The sequence below is a fragment of the Galeopterus variegatus genome, unplaced genomic scaffold, assembly GCF_000696425.1.
Source record: "Galeopterus variegatus unplaced genomic scaffold, G_variegatus-3.0.2 Scaffold4196, whole genome shotgun sequence".
NCBI lineage: Eukaryota > Metazoa > Chordata > Mammalia > Dermoptera > Cynocephalidae > Galeopterus > Galeopterus variegatus.
In genome coordinates, this window is record NW_007730307.1 from 95,943 (window position 1) to 114,444 (window position 18,502).

At 52.7% G+C, this 18,502-nt stretch overlaps 1 protein-coding gene across 1 annotated transcript in view; it reads right to left on the minus strand.

Moving 5' to 3' along the window:
* Positions 1-6: 6 nt before the first annotated feature.
* Positions 7-18,502, minus strand: part of LOC103602564 (E3 ubiquitin-protein ligase RNF220-like) — a 38,130-nt gene continuing 19,634 nt past the window's right edge. The window contains exons 5-15 of the mRNA XM_008586981.1: positions 18,226-18,268; positions 15,030-15,073; positions 14,450-14,588; positions 13,578-13,632; positions 12,005-12,059; positions 6,044-6,228; positions 5,876-5,931; positions 5,665-5,743; positions 1,342-1,450; positions 1,133-1,207; positions 7-404 (exon numbers count right to left, since the gene is read on the minus strand). Coding sequence (XP_008585203.1) covers positions 333-404; positions 1,133-1,207; positions 1,342-1,450; positions 5,665-5,743; positions 5,876-5,931; positions 6,044-6,228; positions 12,005-12,059; positions 13,578-13,632; positions 14,450-14,588; positions 15,030-15,073; positions 18,226-18,268 — 912 coding nt within the window. The 3' untranslated portion in view covers positions 7-332. The remainder of the gene's footprint in view (positions 405-1,132; positions 1,208-1,341; positions 1,451-5,664; positions 5,744-5,875; positions 5,932-6,043; positions 6,229-12,004; positions 12,060-13,577; positions 13,633-14,449; positions 14,589-15,029; positions 15,074-18,225; positions 18,269-18,502) is intronic.

Below are 18,502 nucleotides of genomic sequence, written 5' to 3' on the forward strand. Positions count from 1 at the left end.
TGTCTGTCTGTCTGTCTGTCTGTCAGGGGGCTGGATCTCAGGAGCCTTGCTCCGTTACTCCTCCCACCCCCACCTCCCTGCCCCACTCTGGGAACAAAGGTTGGAATAGGTATGGTCCCCAAACCTGGTGGGAGCCAGGAGGCAGGTCCTGGGCCTCAGCCTCCACTCTGGCTCCAGAGTCCTGTGTGTATGTGCGTGTGCACATGTGTGAGTATGTGCATGTATGTACACGGGGAACCTGTGTGCAAGTATGTACAAGGGGAGAGTGTCACTGTCACAGAGGCTGGGGGCAGGTGGGGCTCGTCGAGGCAAGGCCTGCCTGGGTAGCTAGCTCACAAGTAGATCCTCCGCAGGTCTCCAGGCGCTGTGATCGTGTTGCACTGAGGGCAGAGCTTCTTGGCACCCTGCAGGGAGGACAGGGAGGGCTCTGGTTAAACACAACGTGCCACATGTTTGTGCATGTGAGCACCTGGGCCTGCAGCCATGTCTCTCTGCACCAGTGTGTGCTGGGACCTTGGTCCTGTCAGCCCAGGCTGGGTATACACAGGCAGCCTCTGTGAGCAGGCACGCACGCTCCTGTGTTGGGGGGACGCCAGGATCAAACCGCCTGGCCAGCCCCGCAGCGGGAGCCCCGGTAATGAGAACAAGGCTGGGTCCAGCTGTGGCTGCCGCGGCCCTAACGAGATTACACGCGGCCTTTGATCAGGACACAGAGCCCACGTCCGAGCCTTTTATTGCTGTCTCCGGGCGACATTTTAATGGCTGCTCCTGAGTGAAGAACAGGGGCAGGAGCAGAAGGAGCGTAGTAATGGGAGGGGGAGGGGCCAAGGCCCTGGTCCTGCTTACCCACAACCAGCCTGCTCCTGACCTGGGTTCTCCCCAATGTGTGGGATGCAGTGGGCCTTCTGGGGTGGAGGCAGGGAGCATACAGTGAACCCAGGGAAGGGGGAATTTAATAAGCATGCAGTGGGGGAGGAGGTAATGCAGTGAGCTCGGGGTAGACATCTCGGCTTCTTTCTCTCTTCTCTGCTTCTGCTCTCTCTACTTCCCCCAAGCAGGCTGAAGCATATGCATGGACATCTGGGCAGTGCCCAAAACTGCCACCCACTCGCCAACCCCCATGCCACCTCACCAGGGTCCGCAGCCAGCACTCCTCACAGTGCACGTGCCAACACTGGATGGACGTTAGGGGCATCGAGTATGAGTCCTAGGGAGGAGGTGGGCAGAGAAGGGGTCACTGTTGAGGCAAGCCCATCCTCTGAAGAGCCCAGATTGCAGTGCAGAGACCCTCCCCAACCCCCACTCACTGCTCTGAGGGCCCCCAAGTTCCCTTCTACTCACCATGCAGATGAGGCATTTGTAACGATCCCCACGAGATAGCTGCCGTTCAAGCTCCCTGACCCGAGCCTTCAGGGCCTCAAACGTGGTCACAGCTGAATCTTCGGTGATTCTGTAATGAGGACAACACAGCTGGGCAGCAGGCTGGCACCCCCAGTCTGAACCTCCAGCCCACACCTCCCTCAAATTCCAGAACCACATAAAGAAACGTCTTCTACACATCCCTGCCCACCCCCTTCTCCGACATCTCACATCTGCAAACTCCACATTCCAGACCTAAACTCCTCACCCTCTCTGTTCCTCCACCTCCATCCTGATGAATTTCTAAACCAGACACCTGGGAACCATTCTCAACCACTCCTTCTCAGTCAACCCCCACACTCAAAACCTGCCATCTCTCTCCTAAGGTCTCTGGAATCTCTCCACTTCCTGCCATCCTTATCACCACGAGTCTGGGCTCTCATGATTTCTTCCATGGATTATTCCACTCCACTAACCTTCTAAATAGCCTCTCTGCCTCCAGTCCCCTCATCTCCATTTCATTCTCCCAGCACCTAGAATTTACACTCTAAAAGCAAATCTGATCATTTTTACTTCCGACATTTCAATGTCTCCCTCAGAGTAATGCTCAACCGAACTCCTTGGTCCATCCCTAGCCAGCCACACCACTCAGCGAGCTGCTCCATTCACACCAAACTACTAAATGTCTCCACACATTCGACCCCTTTTCACTCCCTCAGCCTCTCTGCACTTTGTTTTTTTCTGAATCTTCCCACCTCCAAGCTCACTAGTTCTGCCTCATCGTTCAGGCCTAGTTTAATTCCCACCTCATCTGAGAAGCCTTCTCCAACCCGCCCAGCGGGTACTGAACTTCACCACAGCAGTGTGTGACTGCAAAGGTCTTTGTCTCCTCTGTGAAGCTGAGTTTCTTGAGGGCAGGCTGCTCACTTGACCAATATTTATAGTGGAGATCAGCCCCACTTCAGGCATGGGAGCATGAGCAAACATCTGTTCGATGAACAGCCAGCTAACCTCCAGGGAAAGGGTGACAGATGTAGGGACTAGACAAATCCCACAGAATCTACGTCCCTTTGCCACAGGCCTGGCCTACCTCAAGGGATCCTTGTTCTTTCTTCCTAGGCACAGACACCCTGGTAGTCCTCAGCCTGTTGTCCACGCCTGGCACCAGAAGGTCCCTACAGCTTTTCCAAGACTCTCTGGGTTGCATGGCTGAACAGGGAACAGCTAAGACTATCTCAAGGATCCCTTCCACCCCTACTAAAATATGTGAACAAAACCCAGGGGAGCTCAGAGGGAGAAGAATGCTTCCTGGCAGAGTAGAAAAGACGGTACTGGAGATGGGCCTTAGGGAATAATAATGATGATGATACAAATAAAACAGCTAAAATTTATTAAGCACTTACTAAATGCCAGGGATTGTACTGAGGGATCGATGATTATTATCTTATTTACACCTCACAAAAACCCCATGAGAAGATTCTAATGCTGTATTCCCATTTTATATATGAAAAAACTAAAGCAAAGAATAAAGTAGCTTGCCCAAGGTTCACATACAGTGGAGAAAATGGGATTCAAACTCCAGCAGCCTGAGTCTGTGATCAACTGTTAACTGTGATTAGCCATTACTCTACACTGGCTATACCCAGGAGGAGCTGGGTCTCTAGGTGAAGGGAACAGCAGAAACAAAAGCCAAGAGGCCTAAGACTCAGGTCCAGATGAAAGGCTCACCTAGGTAAGCAGAAGGCACTAAAGTGAGAAAGAACGTGTCTGGGAGAACCTCAAACGCTACAATCAGGAATTGATGTTAATCTCATGGGCAGTGGGAAGCTGTGGAGGATGTTGGAAGAGGGTGTAACAGAAGAGCTGAAGGCTAAACGATAGGTTCAATCAGGAAGCAAAACCTGGACTGAGGTGGAGGTGGAAATGGAGGTCACAGGTAGAATCAGAAGTGAGGTGTGGTATAGGCAAGGATAATCTCCTGGGGGAGGGCCTGTTCTGACAGCTTGGGGGAGACAATCAGCTCAGAAAGCTTGAGAACTTACAGGTGGTCTGTCACTGCTGGGTGCAAGTGGTAATGGGGGGTGCAGGGAGAGTAATGGTAACATTTCATGGGCAACAACAAATGTTAACCTCTGCCCTTTTTCATTTAGGGTGCAATGGCTATGTCCCTGTATTGTTAACGCTCTAGACCCACCACCCCACAGGTCTGTGATTCTCTCTGCCCTGCCTCTCTCCAGGTACTCTGAGAACAGCTCCACCTCCAGTTCCTCCTGGTACTAGCTGATTCCCTGGGAACTTCCATTCAACCTTTTGGCTCTTGAAGCCTTCATACCCCTTCCCTCCTCCCAAGCACCCGCACAGGTGGCTCTTTCCCTAGCATTTTGCCCAATACCATATGTGCCATCCCCTTCTGGATTGCTGGTAAATCCCTGACAAGGAGACAAGGATGGTCTCTCTTCCTCTCCAGGAGGAGAATGTGCCTGGTCCTATGTGGTTTTTTCAAAGATGGGAAAACTAAGACCTGGAGCTGGTGGGCAGCCTACACTAGAGTGGAGAACGAATTCCCAAACCAGAGAATGAACTAGAGCTGGAAAGGCAAAAAAAAAAAGTAGGATACAGCCAAGAGAATGAAGCCATTTCCCGTTCCATCTCCAAGAGCTCCAAGGCCACATCGAGGGCTAATATCCAACTCCTGATCCCACCTCTCCTTGATTTGCTCAGCACACACCTAGCCTCTAATCTTTGCTTTGGTGAAATACCCAATCCTCTAGCCCTTGACCCAGATTGGTGTGAGCTACTCCTGAGCCCCTTTAGGGCAAGGGGTGGAAAGATTCCTGGAGAAAGCCAGGGCATTCTTCCTTTCCCCTTCTCTGGGTTGTGAAACAGATCTAGGGTGGGAACCCATACTGTGTGGATGAGGAAGAGATAAGTCACGGGGACTGAAGGGCCCCAGTCTTGGCAGATCCAGACCCCATGGAGATCTCTGCACATGACTGAACCAGTCCCCAACTTGTCCCACAGAGCCCTGCTTACTGATGCCTGTGCTCACACAGGTGGGATAGAAGTCCTGACTTCCCCCAGCCTTGGTGGGTAGTACCTTCATGGATGGCCACTGGCTCTGGCCCCCACCTCCCCCTCAGGCGCCATCTCTGATTAATGATCTTGTCTTTCTGATTTATGAGCAGCCCCTCCAGACGAGGGTGGGTGCCCCTTATGGCCCCACCCGCCCCGCTCAGCTGGAGTAGGAGAGAATTATTAAATAAACATCCATACGTCATCCCCGCCCCCCCAAGCTGGTTGCGCCGAACCTGTACGGCCCGCTCCAGCGCTGACACGGAGCAGCTGCGGTGATTCATGGGCAGCCGGGCCCTGCGCCGCGGCCCATACATCATGCCAGCAGCACTCGCGGCCCGGCCGAGATAAACTGATCAACCACAACGGGCTGGAATGAATTTATGACAACACAAAATGGAGGGAAACAAATGGGAGGTGACCCTGGGCCACCGACCCAGCCCTGACTGGCCTGCAATCCACTCTCCTGGCAGGAAGCAAGATGGAACACTGGCCCTGGGATGAAGAGGCTGCTTTTTAACCTGGGCAACCTAGCCTCTGGTCAGAGGGAGCAGGGTGGGTGCAGGGAGTTAAGCAATGGCCAACAGCAGTAGCTCCAGGCGGCCTGGACTGGACAATGCCACCTCCTGGGACTGTATCTGGCCTTGCTTGGGCTACTGGAAAGGCAATGAGATGCCCAGCTGATATCAAATCCTTGCAGATCCTGGGGATCCAGGCCAGGGGCTGCTCAGCCCTGGGTAAGGTGTTAATGGATTCCCTTTTCCCTTGCTGGAGAACCCAGGCCAAAAAATCCTCCCAGAAGTGATGAGAACCAATGCTCCTGCCTAAAACCCACTGTGAGTGCCACCCGGGACAAGAAAAATGAAACCAATTTAGCTCCCGATTAAGAAATAGAAACTAGAGATGAATCAAGTGCGCCGGCCAGGCTGGGTGGCCATACATCACATTCTCTGGATGGAGGCCGCTGCAGCGGGCAGGCGGGCAGGCAGGCAGGCAGGTGGCCTGCTCCTCTCTCCGCCAAGGCTCCTGGGGCCATGGCCCAGCGATCAATTCATGGAGTCATGCTTTGCACCAGCTGGGCTCCACTGCCGGCTGCATGCCCAGGGCAGCAGGACGAAGCTGCATTCAGGAGGGCCACAAGCCCTGGCAGCAGGCCTTCTTACTAGCAAAGGGCCCCTCTCCCTCCCACTAAAGTGCTGTTCCAGGGCACCTGTCCTGGCCACCCACACTTACTTCTCGATGTCACTATTCTTGCAGGTCTTCTGCATGGCCTCCTGCTTGCTACTTTCACCATTGCTCGTGGATGGCATCTCTGCTGGGACAGAGGGGCAACTCACACTCTGGCCAGACTGGACAGCACAGGTAAGGGGTCAGGCTCGAGTCAGTAATCACCATCTAGGGATGCCCTCTCTCCCCTATTCTCTTAACCTGGGTCAGGACTTACCATCACTGGCCCATTTAGAGAATTCAGGAGTGATGCGTGTGCTGGGAGGGCCACCGCTAGAGGAAAGGAAGGAGAAAAAACAAAGTAAGGCCTGAGTACTTGGCTGACCCTTCCCTCAGGGCTTCTGATCCCTCCAGCCCACCCTCCCAAGACTGTGCCCACACTTGCTTTAGGACTGCGCCTCGGAGTGCCTCTCTCTCCTTGGCTTCACCAGGCTCCTCGCCTGTGCAGGGGATGACATCAGCTTCCGTGTATCTGGCACGGTGGTCAAGGACGATGGATCCTAGTTTGCAGTAGGCCATGACAGTTGAGTCTTCAGGACAGACCCCCTGGCCAAAGCTGAGACTCTGGTCCTGGAGTGATGTGGGTGATTACCAGATACGCTAGCTGCTTTCCTTTTTTTTTTAAAAAAGATGACCAATAAGGGGATCTTAACCTTTGGCTTGGTGTTGTCAGCACCACGCTCTCCCAAGTAAGTTAACCGGCCATCCCTATATAGGGGACCCGAACCGTGGCCTCACTCTCCCAAGTGAGCCACCGGCCAGCCCTGAGGTGTTTCTTTGTGCTCTACTTAAACAGAACTTTTATTTCTAGTGCCATGCCTTTGTACTTTCCATTAGAGAAACAAAAGAACATTTATGCATTAAGAATTTCAACCGAAACAATGACTAGAAACTGAATAAAACAGAACACCAGCCAGGCTCAGTGGCACATGCCTGTTGTCCCCAGTACTAGGGAGGCTGAGGCCAGAGGGTCGTTTGAGCCCAAGAGCTCTGGGCTGTGGTGCACTATGCAGAGTGGGTGTCCACACTAACTTTGGCATCAATATGGTGGCCTCCCAGGAGTGGGAGATCACCAGTTTGCCTAAGGAAAGGTGACCAGCCCAGGACAGAAACAGTGAAAGCACCAGGCCGGGCTGGGGCAAGGCCAAGGGCCAGGCAGGCAGCTGACCCCTCTGAAGTGCATTTGGTGAGCTGCTGAGGCTAAACCAAGCCCACTTACCTGCCAGGTGGTCTCTCTGACCCCCAAGACCACCCTTCCTGATAGCTTAGGGTCAGGGGCCACAGAGATGGCCCTCCTTCCCCTGCTTCCTCACACCACTAGCCAGCACAACAAGCCCTTCCATGGACCAAAGAAAACAAAGGACTCTGTGGTGAGTGGGATCAGCAAGGAAATCCTTAAAGAAGTGAGGGAGAAGCTCAGGGTTCTGGCATGAAGATCTTAAATTTCTTCTTCTCCATTCTTTCCATTCACAGGTCCTTATACTCTCATTCGGGTGACAGTCTTGTGCTGGGTCCTCAAATCTATTGTCTGTTCCCTCATCCTGCTTACCATATAGTTCTGACTCTTCTTTAGCCTGCTCCAGAAGCATCTATGGCTTCCCACTGCATGTATAACCAAGTCTAGGCTCTTTGGCCAGATCCTTCTCAGCCCTCTCTCTTGCCTCACTTCATTCCATATGCCCTAGGCACATGAACATGGAGACTGATCACTGTGTCCAAACATACCCTGCTTATGACCTTTGCTCATGCTATGCATTCCATCTAGAGTGTTCTCCACCTTTCAAACCCTGAAAAGCACTTTCTTGAAACACTTTCTTCCTGTTCTTTTCCCTCCTACCCCTCTCGTCTCTGGTCTCATAAAGATCCCACCCCTCCCAGAGGTAAGAAGCACCAGGGAAAGCAAGAGGCTAGGCACTGCCTAGGCTCCACCCCTCCCTGACAGTCCTCATTTGCCCTCCACCCTGAGGCACTAACACACTTGAGGCAGCAGGCAGGTTAGCAGCAGGGCCATTAAGCTGAGAAAACACCAAGTTACAGCTCTCTCTCCTGTTCGCTGCCAGGTGTCCTGACAAGCAATTCCTGCCTTGTGGGTGAGTGGCACCTCTATAAACCCTCTGACAGTTTGGGAGACAAACTCCGCCATCAATCAGAATGTAGCTATCAGGTTCACTTACAGCCTGCGCCCCCTGAGCCCTGCCAGCCCCCCTCCCCCAAGTACATGCAGCTCAGCAGCCAGCCTTACATCTTCTGCTCAGCCCGGCCCTTCCCTTCCCAGCCCTGCCTTGTGGGTGGGCAAAAAAGGAAACCAGAGAACTCTGGCACCACTCCTGAGCCCAGTAGGGCTCCCATAGCAAAGCCGAGAAAATAGGGTACCCCAAAGCTACCAGAAAAAGTCCCAGCTTCTCAACATATAGAGCAGCCCTGTGGCATAAAGTCCTTTCCTCTGCAGTCTTGCCTGCATACCTGGACCAGGACTCACTCTCCAATGGAACACAGCAACTGTGGTTTCCCAAATCGTACATGCTTTCTTATGCCCACATGCCTTTGTATCTCCTGTTCTCTCTACCCTGAACCTTCTCCCTCCTGGTCTATAGAACAAATGCCTGCTCATTCAGCAAGTCTGACTCAGCTCAACCATACCTTCCACCATTAACTCACAGTGCCTACGCATAGTAGTTGCTCTATAATCCTTGCTGAAGGAATGAACTCTCACCTTAACATTCTTTCAAACTTCACTGAGCTATCCTCTGTCTGGCTTTGTACTGAGAACACAAAAGTGTCAAGATCTGATCTCTATCTTCAAGGTGCTCTGAATGAATGGTGGATGAGCATTTGCCAGGCACTGTTTTGTTTTTTTGGTGGCTGGCAGGTACGGGGATCTGGGCCCTTATGTTATCAACACCACGCTCTCCCAAGTGAGCCACCAGTGAGCCTGTTCACCAGGTACTTAAACATAAATGTCCCTTCTTTGGTGTCCACCCAGACTCCTGTGCAAACTCCAAATCACATTTAAAGCCGAAAGCTACAAGGGTCCCAAGTCTGACTCTCCGTTGTGATCTCCACATCACCCAGCAAGGCTGGCCAGGTCCACAGCAGGTGCCATATACTCAGCAGTACTGGCTAAACACTGCCAATACTGTTCTATTAGGTCCTCAGAGCCCTGTGCCAGAGGGAAGGCCAAGCCTGTTAGCTGATGGCCTGGAGAAACCTCTCAGGACACAACCTTCCCTATCAGACCCCAGCTCCCAGTCTTCTGTTCCTCTGACCAGTCGAGCAGGATGGAGAGCATTACACATCTTGTTTGCCAAGGAAAAGGTCTTTTGCTTCTGATCTGAGCAGTTTACTCTGACCCTGACCCCATCCCCCAGCAGAGACAGATGCTGGGAACTTCTCCCTACCCCCACAGGTGTTCAGAACAGGACATTACACATCTTGTTTGCCAAGGAAAAGGTCTTTTGCTTCTGATCTGAGCAGTTTACTCTGACCCTGACCTCATCCCCCAGCAGAGACAGATGCTGGGAACTTCTCCCTACCCCCACAGGTGTTCAGAACAGGCCGCTGCTGCCAATTTCACTCTTGTGCTGCCCCAGCCTGCTACAACCTCCTTCCCAGCACATTAAACTTTATTTTCTTAATGAAATGTCACTTGCTGACTTCTGGCAGAATCATAATAAAAAGAAACGGCCATAAAGCCGTTTTATGCAGACAGCACCCCTGCCAGCTTGCCCCCCCCCCCAACCCCTCCTGCTTGGAGAGGAAAGCTCCACAGTCGTTTTATGTTCTCAGCTGCTGGAATATCCCAAGCCAGTACTCAGAGGCAAGATGGCACAGACAGCTCCTTTCCAAGTCTCTGGCTCCTCTTCCATGTAGCTCTGGGGATAACAGGCAAGCTGCCACTCCTGCTGCTGCTAACCAGAGAAGGAACTCAGCCCCCAAGACCTCCAAGATGACCCAGAGTACCCTTCAGTCACCAGAGAGGCTCCCTTGCTACAGTTCTGCCCCACCTTAAAGTGGCTGAAAGGGCTGGGCCCCCACCCACAGGCAAAATAAGCCTGACAGTAAATGATGCCCAGTAGAGTGGCTACCAGAGTTGCCTAGTCCTGTGGGGGCAATGAAAAAAACCCCTTCCCTTCCTGTGAACACTCAGCAATAAAGAGGGAGAGGGTTAAGTGCAGAAATGATATGCAAGTCTAAATTTTATGAAAATGACCCTTCTCCCATAAACTCATTTCTTCCTGGGTCATTGAGAAGGGGGAAAAAAAAAATCAGTGTTAATTTAATCAATTGATCAGATGATCGACTGAGAAACTGGAGATGCCCGTTTACTGGGGGCAGTAACGTCCTGTAACCTGAAACCACAAAAAAGGAGCCATCGATTTCCTCACCTGCTGCTCCCTACAAAACCAGGGCCCAGGGAGAAAGGAAAGTCTTGAGGCCCTCCAGAGTCCTATGCTCTCCAATGGGGAGGGCAGGGGCAGCAGCTTCCGGAGAGTTTTACACTGGAATTAGTTACAGATGCAGTTACGGTGTCTTGTGTAAACGCCATCGATTGGGGAGCTGACAGTCTGGGGAGCTGCGATGCGGGACAATCAATCGGCCTGCAGTGTCACCTGCCACCTCGCTGAACAGTTGACAATGCAATTATCCAGTGTGGAGGCAGGGAGTTGGCGTGTGTCAAACGCACTTAGCCACTTTCCGGGCCTCCTCGATAACGCGTTTCACTGCCTCACGTCAGGAGAGACGCATAGAGACAGACGCCGTTTAAAACCATTGATACTTGCTCCTTCTGCCTGCACTCCCTCTGTCCCAGCTTAACAATTGTGTTCCAAAAGGCGATTAAATCCCGTCAGTTGCCACAGGGGAAAGACGGTGCCTCGCTCCTTGCCACCTTTCCTCACCCCTCCCAACAGGCGACAGTTATAACTAAAGGTGGTGGGGAGTTAGAAGGCAGCAGCCCTACTCCTCTCCATTCCAAAACTGTCTCCAGCGGTGTGTTGTTCCAACACCTGTCACTGACTGGACCAGACAGCAGAGCTGTGCTGGGGGACATTTTTAGCAGCTGGGGCTCCCATCTTTTGAGAACCAACACGCTAAAGGAGGCAGCAGCTAAGGCAAGGTCTATATGCCATTGGACTCACAACACCTCTCCCCACCTTGCCCCATAGTCTACTGCTGGAGTTTTATCAAGATACAGCCAGTTAAAAGATCTGTGTCAAAGCTGCCCTGCCTGTTCTTGCCATGATTTCTCATTCCAGGCTACTAGGAACCAGCCTAAATGTAAGACAAGAACTCGAGAAAGTCACAGGCTCTAGGCCAGGATCTGGGCATGGCAGAAACCCTGCACAGCTGACTCTCTTAGTACCTTCCCTCTCCCCCACTCCACGTTTGATTTTCAAGGGGCTTCAGGCTGGATTCTAGCAATGCATTCATCTCTGGGGCTCAGAGACTCAGATGCAGACAACGTCCATTTCCTGTGCAGCCTCCCGGGAAATTCCTCCCCCTCACCACTCTTGTGTCCAACACACCACTGCCACCTTATTGGAAACCAATCATTCCCATGTCCTCTCTCCAGCCTGCCTCTTCCAGATATGAGCTCTGAGCTTCCCAAATCCAGCTGGGTGAACACTCACTGGCAAGCAACACAGGGAGGGACCAAGCCTGACCACCACAGGTCTCTTCTCCAGGATCCAGGAGCTAGATGTAGGAAATATCTAGATGAGAGGCATAGCTCAGTCATCACATACCTCCTTTGACTATGGGGAGGAGCATGTCTGTATAATTCCCTGTGGCCTGCCTCATGGCCTGCTTCTTTAGCCTAGAAACCCCTTTCTCTGTCCAGGTTTGGCATGGTACCTCAGAAGAGCGTCTTTTTCTAACTGCTGATCTCTCTTAGGAAAATGTGGGTGAAACGCTAGGCTGTGTGTGCGGTCCTTTACGCAGGCTAGAAAATCTAAGGCTCTAAGAGGACTATCACCAGAGCAGGCACACAGCCTAAGGATTTCTCCTAAAACTGCAAGGGTCAGAGTGTCTCCTAGATACCAAAAATTTCTTCTGACATTCTCTCTTGAACTCTTTACCTATTTCCTTTAGTCTTTTAGAAATCTTTTCCCAGCTGAACCTATCTCAGTGCTCACCTCTTCTGTCTGGTCCTTCGTTCTGTCCTCAAATACCAGTTCTAAGCACTCCCAGGCCTGAGCCTGAGCCTGAGCCGGGCCTCCCCCTCAGTAACCACAGGTCCCATCTCTAAGGCCCATTCCCCTCAGCTGAGCATCTCTACCAAGCCCTTGCTTGCTGACTGCCCCTCACAGCAGACTACACCCAAGGTAACCAACTTGATCTATCAGACCAGCTCCCAGTTGGCCTGGTAGGAAGCTCTGCTGAGGATGGCAAAGGCGCCCAGTCTGGGAGAAAGGGTCAGGGATGATCGGATACAGGAACTTATCTGCAATTCTTCAATTCTTTCATATCTAACAAGGACAGCAATCTCTGTTCTGTCAGCACGCACAGCACAGCTTAAATGGGCCTCGCCACTCGCCTGCTCATCCTGCCTCTGCCTCCCTCTCTCTGAAGTCGGCTGGGCAGCTTCTTCAGCTGGCGTTATCACTCCCTCTAACCGGTCTTGGCAGGCAATCTAATTCCTCCTGAAAAGGTCACCGCCATTTTAACTGCCTTTCAATCACATTAAGCACGCGCTGCCCGGCTTGCGGCTCGGCCCGCCCGGCGGGTGATCAATGCACTACACTGACACCAGCCCGCCTGGCGGGGCCACACCCAGCCCCCCAAGAGATGGGGCCTATCGGTCCTGGCCAGGGAGGGCAGGCTGACAGATGGCCAGTTTTTGCAGACAGGGATTCGGGGGCAGAGGCAGTCAGGATCAGCGAGGGCCTCCCTTTGATATCCCTCCCCACTGAGGAGCCTCAGCCTCCTCTGTGCCACTGTGCCCCGCTCTCTGCCTCGTGGCCCCCGCTGATCTTGCTGTAAAACAGCCTTTCAAGTCCGCCCATCTTTTGACTGCGCTAAGCTGTTGAAGAGGCGGCAGCAGCTTCTATCAGGAAAGCTGGAGCAATTCTCTGCAGATAAAGGCACCTCCGGCCTGTTCCCTCTTCAAGTCTCACTCTCATTCTCGCTCTCCAAATCGCTCAAAGAAAAGCCCCCTTTGAACTCCCCTCAGGAATTCTTGAAAGGAACAACCTCGCAGTGTAAACACTCAGGGAAAACTGATACCCGCCCAGGGCCTGAGAGCCCCTCACAGGCCTCTGCAAGCACACCCCAGCGCAGGGGAAATACTTTGTCAAGTCAGCAGGCCCTAGGTAGCTCTATCTCCCTTAAACACTATCTTGTGCCCAGAAGCCATTGGGTCCAGTTCTGTGCCAAGAAATCTGACTAAGAAGTTGCCAGGGCAATGGAAGATGTGAATAGGCGCACCTGCCAACAGAGCTAGTCCAGAGCAGCATCCTGGAACTGACCCTGCATGAGCTGCCACCAGGCACCCATGTATACAACTCATGGGGTCCTGGGCTCTGCTGCTCATTCTTCTGGGGCCTCAGACACTGCAGAGCTCCAGTAGAAGGCCAAAATGAAATGGCAAATTAGTACTCTCCAGCTCGGGCTCAGGGAAACAGTTTGGTCTGACTAACCTGCCTGATTGATGTTTTGGCTTGCCCCCAAATGCTTGGGTAATGTGAGGGAAGCCCAGAGGCAATAACGTCCCATCTGGGCCTTTAGCCCCTTTATGTAGCCAGTCTGCACTGGACAGCACTGTGGACATCACTGCTCAGCACCCACCCAGATAGCATGGCTCTAAGGAGTCAGAGACCCTCTCCCCAGCTGCTGTGAGATTCTCCAGGGACCATACACAGTGGTACTCCCAAGGGTGTTGCCCAGAGAACGGGAGGCAGATGGCAAGCAGATTGGCTCACTTAATGACCACAAGCTGCAATGCCAGCTGTGCTCGTGCACAGAAAGGGAGAAGAGCTGTAGGCCAGGAGGCAGACAGCTCCCCTTGGGCAGGAGAGTTTGACAAGAGGACACTGACCATGGGCACCCAACCAGTTCTGCTGTCTGACTTTGTGTGTGTGGGGGGGGCGGAGGGGACGTGCAAGCTATGCCCCTCCAGGGAGCTGGGAGGGCAGTGGAGAAGGGTAGGGCCCCATGGACTCCTCTGCAGCAATTGGGGAGAGCCCAAGGGAAGCAGGGAGCAGCTGGGCCCAGGCCCCTCTTGCTTTAGGGATGAGGGTGCCCGGGGAGAACGGATGGGATCAGAGCTAAAATTAGATTCACCAATGAAGCTCATGGGAGGTCAAATTTTGCCATAACTCACTCTCTCCTCTGTAACTGATTTCCCTGACACAGGGATGAGGAGGAGGAGAAGGAAAATCCAATGCATTTGCCTGGAAGCCCTCAGGGCCCCCAGTGCTGGAGGTGTACAGCAGGTTGCTGAATTCTCATTTATCAGCCTTAAGAGGGATGGAGTGATAAATGCATAACCGTCCCTTTAATATTTTATGCAGGTGCTAACGCGGCTTGGCTGTCACCTTCAATGTATCACCCGAGGCTGAGAGCCCCCCTCGTCACTCCTAGCTTGCAGCCTCACAATTCCATTTCCCCACCCAAATACATCCATTTTAATATGCACATCACAGGCAGTCAGCACGGTCACAAAGGAGCCCCACGGCAGCAGTTCCACATGGTAGAACGGATGACCAGCCACCAGCCATGGCCTCTCAGCTCTCAACAGATGGATACCCGGCAGAGGCCTGGCGCCAGATGCCAATGCCTATGTGTTAGCTGCTTGTACCTCGAAAGCCACCTTCCAGGAGAGTGGTGGCCCGTATCCGCTTCTGCCCACACCACTCATACTCCTCAAAGCGGTTGCTGTTCTCATGCTCGATGTCCACGGCATCATCTTCAGCCATGCAGGAGCCTTCCCTCTGTGAAAGGCAGAGCAGGATCACGCAGGGCCCATGCCGCCCCTACCTGCTCCCCAGAGCCTGCAAGGACACAGCCTAGCCCCAGCTGCATCATACCAGATGTGTCCCCCAGCTTTAGGGCTCCTCTGAAGTAAACCAATCTAGAGGTCAAAGACCTGGGCCTCTTCCCAATAACGCTCCACTGGAGCCCAAGGAGGGAGTAAGTGAGAGTGAAAGCAAAGGAAGAGAGCAAAGAGAGCAAACAGAAGGGAAGAAGCTGCTGAGACCACATGGAGACCCCAAGAGTCCGCAGATTTGGGGGCAATCAGCAGCTAGTGTTGGGAAAGGGGAGGGAAGAAAGCTGGGTGGTGATGGCCCCTCTACCTTAGAAAGGCAATGCTCCACATGCCTACTCATCTCCTGCTCCGATCCTGCCATGGGGCGGTTGCACAGGGGACATACCTGCCCTTCATCTTGCTTCCTCCGTTTCATTTTCCCAATCCGAGCTGCATGGAGAAACCGAGAACAAAGCACAGAACAAGCAGACGGTCACCATAGCTCCCAGGGTCCCAGTGGAGCTGACATATCCTGACCTCCTGCCAGCCATTAGCCCTTTTGTTCAGTGCCTCATTTGGCCCTCATTTCGTAGCCCTCCTGCTTCTCTGGGGACTGGGCCTCCCCAAGAGCACCTGGCGAGGAGGCTGGTGCTAGGCCAGCAAAGTGTTCCCTTGGTGGCCACAGCTGGGTCAAGCTCAATCCATACTTCCCTTTCTGCAGTAGATTCTAACTGTGTCCAATAGGCAAAGGTACTCCATGTTGCTAGGTATCTCACCAGAAGGCCAAGAACATGGGCTCTTTTGGTGTCGGGAAATAGAACTCTACAGACCATCTCTTGGCTAGAACCCAAGGTCCCTCCAGGGGCCTGATCTGGCCTGATGTTCACTCGTCAGTTAAAACCCCTTTCGTTCCCGGGCCAAAAGCCCTGCGGTATAGCCCCTAGTGTCCTACCTAGAATCCTCCAGGAAGAATTTTTCTGATGTCCACTGGTCCCATTTTACAGAAGAAGAGACTGAGGCCCAGTCATAGGGTCCAGGTTAGACCTTGGGCAGTAGTGTCAGAGGGCCCAACGTTCCTGAAGGATGCAGCCCTTACTGTGCCCACCCAAACCTGTTCCATCATTTCTAATCAGTGCACAGGGGCTGGCAGGCCCCAGAGGCAGAGGGCTGCCTGCCATGCTGTCCCGCAGGGGGCTCAGTTCCAAAGTGCACATTGCAAGCCCACAGCACTGCTAATTAATGCTGAGAGATGCAATCATTTCTAATTAGTTCACTAATCCTTCTCTGTAGCCCTCCTGTCACTGAAGCAGGAAGGGGTCAAAATAAGGGACTCTGTTCCCTCTAGCCCCTCCCAGGATGCAAGAGCAGGATCAGAGATGGCCACTCTTGAGACCAGACTGACACGGATGGGGTGGGGTGGTGTGTGTGGAAGAGCAGCCAGCCAAGGAGGAAAAGGTTCCCCAGTGCAGGGCCAGGAAGAACTTTCTCATGACACTGACCCTGATTGGAAGCTCATGAATGCAGTCTAGGGAGGGGAACATGGTAACAGTCGATAGGTTACAATTTAGAGCTTCTACTATGTGTCAGGCTAAGAGCCAAGTATCTTACACAAGGTGGCTCACTTACTCCTACGTCCTGAAACTAGGTTGCATTATCCCATTTTAGCAGATGAAGAAAACTGAAGCTTATAGAAATCAAGACACTTGTCCAAATAGCTAAAAAGTAGCAAAGGTAAGATAGGAAACCAGGCCTTACTTCATAGCCTAGAACGCTCTCCTGGCTCCCAGCTAGGGAGCATCAGCAAAAATTGATCCCAGTTAGTGTACCAGGGCCCCAACTCTTGCCTGTTGATGGTTTGAGGCAGGGAGCTACTCCAACTCCAAAACAGAGTGGCCTAAGAAAGACCCAAACCACAAGGAAAGCCACCATCTCACCAGAAGTGAGCATGGAGTTTGAGAAACCTTGGTCTGTAGCACAACCCATCTGTTCAATCTCCTGTATTTTCAGTATAGGAGATGTGACTATGTTTGGCGCTCCACTTGACTTAGTGGACGAAGATCCAGATTCCTTCATTTTGGTTGCCCTACCCCTTGGAATCTTAGGCTCAAGCAGCCTTGACACTCTAGAGCCATGGCTGGGATGGAGAAGGGATATGAGATATCAGAAAAACACTGAGCAACGGAACTTCAGAGTTCTAGGAGCCTAGTATAGAGCAGTGTGCCAATACAAAGCTTCCTCACCTACGCTGCCTAGAGCCCGAGAGAGTTCCTCCCTGAGAGAAGAAGGGTCCAGTGACACTGTTCAATGATTGAATAAAGAAATGAATCTCTTAGAACTGCCAAAGAAGGCACAATATTGGATGGTCTCCTTACCCAGGACACCTAGGCCAGCAGATGATCCCTTGCAGTTCCAGGAAAGCACCCTGACAGACTGGGCTTTATCTGGAAATTCTCAGATAAGCAAGGCAGTTTGGTTTTATCCTTAACATTCATCTTCTAAGTCCTGAACTAAGCTTACTAAAGCGTGGAGGGAAAGTTTTGTTCTCTACCCAGAGGCTACCTCTGAGTAGGAAGTCAAAGCATCTGCCAAGGAGGTAGCATGGCATGGTTGGAGCAGCACAGGCTTTGGAGGTAAACAAACTTCAGTTCAATCATGGCTCATTACATCCCAGCTGTGTGATTTTAACCAAATTACTTTCACCTTTCAGAGCCTCGGTTTCCTAATTTACCAAATGTGTGCAATACTCTCCTCTCAGAGGTGTTGTGGAAATGTTGCTTAACACGGTGCCAAGCCATAATAAATGCTCTCCCTTTTCAGACTGGGGCTCAGCCTGGCAGCAGAAACCAAGCAGTAAGAGCTTGGGATCTTGAATATCCATGGCCTCACTCACCGACTGTCCCAGAGACCCTAAGCCCTTTATAGCCAACCCCCAGATATACCACATCCCGGTCAGCACAAAAAACTAGGATCATTCAATTGTGTTCAGCAAACAGGAATGCTCCAGAGGTTTGAATCCAAAAGGGGGGCCACCAGGTAGTGCATACACGGCCTGCTTTCAGAGAAGGCCTCTAAGAGCTGTCGAGCCCACGCTGATCACCTTTGTGAAATGTGGGCCGACTGATAACTCAAAGAGCCCTGGGGATGAGTTAGTTCCTGTTGCCGTGGGAACTCCAGATCTCAATGCATTGTCAAGTCTCAGCAGAGAGGCTATATTCACACTACTAGGCACTGATTAAAAACTGGAAGAAAAACATTCTCAGCGCCCTGCCGGCTTGTATAGTGAGGTCCCAGCAGTTTGCAAATTCAAAGCTGAGCTCCCGAGTGGAATTGTGTAGCTCGTCCCTCATTCTCCGGCACTTATTGCCCTCCAGGGTTCTTCAGGGCCTTTAGAGAAGCTTGGGCAAGAGCTGGGAATCATACCTCCATTAGACAGACGGGGAAACTGAGGACGGCAGCCTTGGTTTACACATACTCCGGCGCTGTGACTCGAAGAAGCCAATGGGCCCTTATGTCGAAGAGACCCAGGCAAACCGGGAGCTGCAGGCAGTGAGGGAGGGAGGAGGCCGGAGGTGGGGCGGAGGGAGGGGCCGGACAGGACTCACCATTCAGTCGGGTCTGCCGGTTGGCTCGCACTCGCAGGAAGGTCTGGGAAAAGATCCCGGGCAGATGCAGAAAAAGAGAACATAGCGTCAGGCGCGGCCCGGAGTCCTGGCCCCCGCCCCGGCTCCGGACCCCAGTCCAGGCCTGCCCCGCCCCAACAGCCCTTAAACAACCCTCCTTCCCCCCCCCCGCCGGCCCCCCTGCTCCGCCGGCCACTCCGGGCCCTCGGCATAGCCGCCGAGGGCTGCTCTAACGGGACCCCGTGGCCGCCGCGCGGTG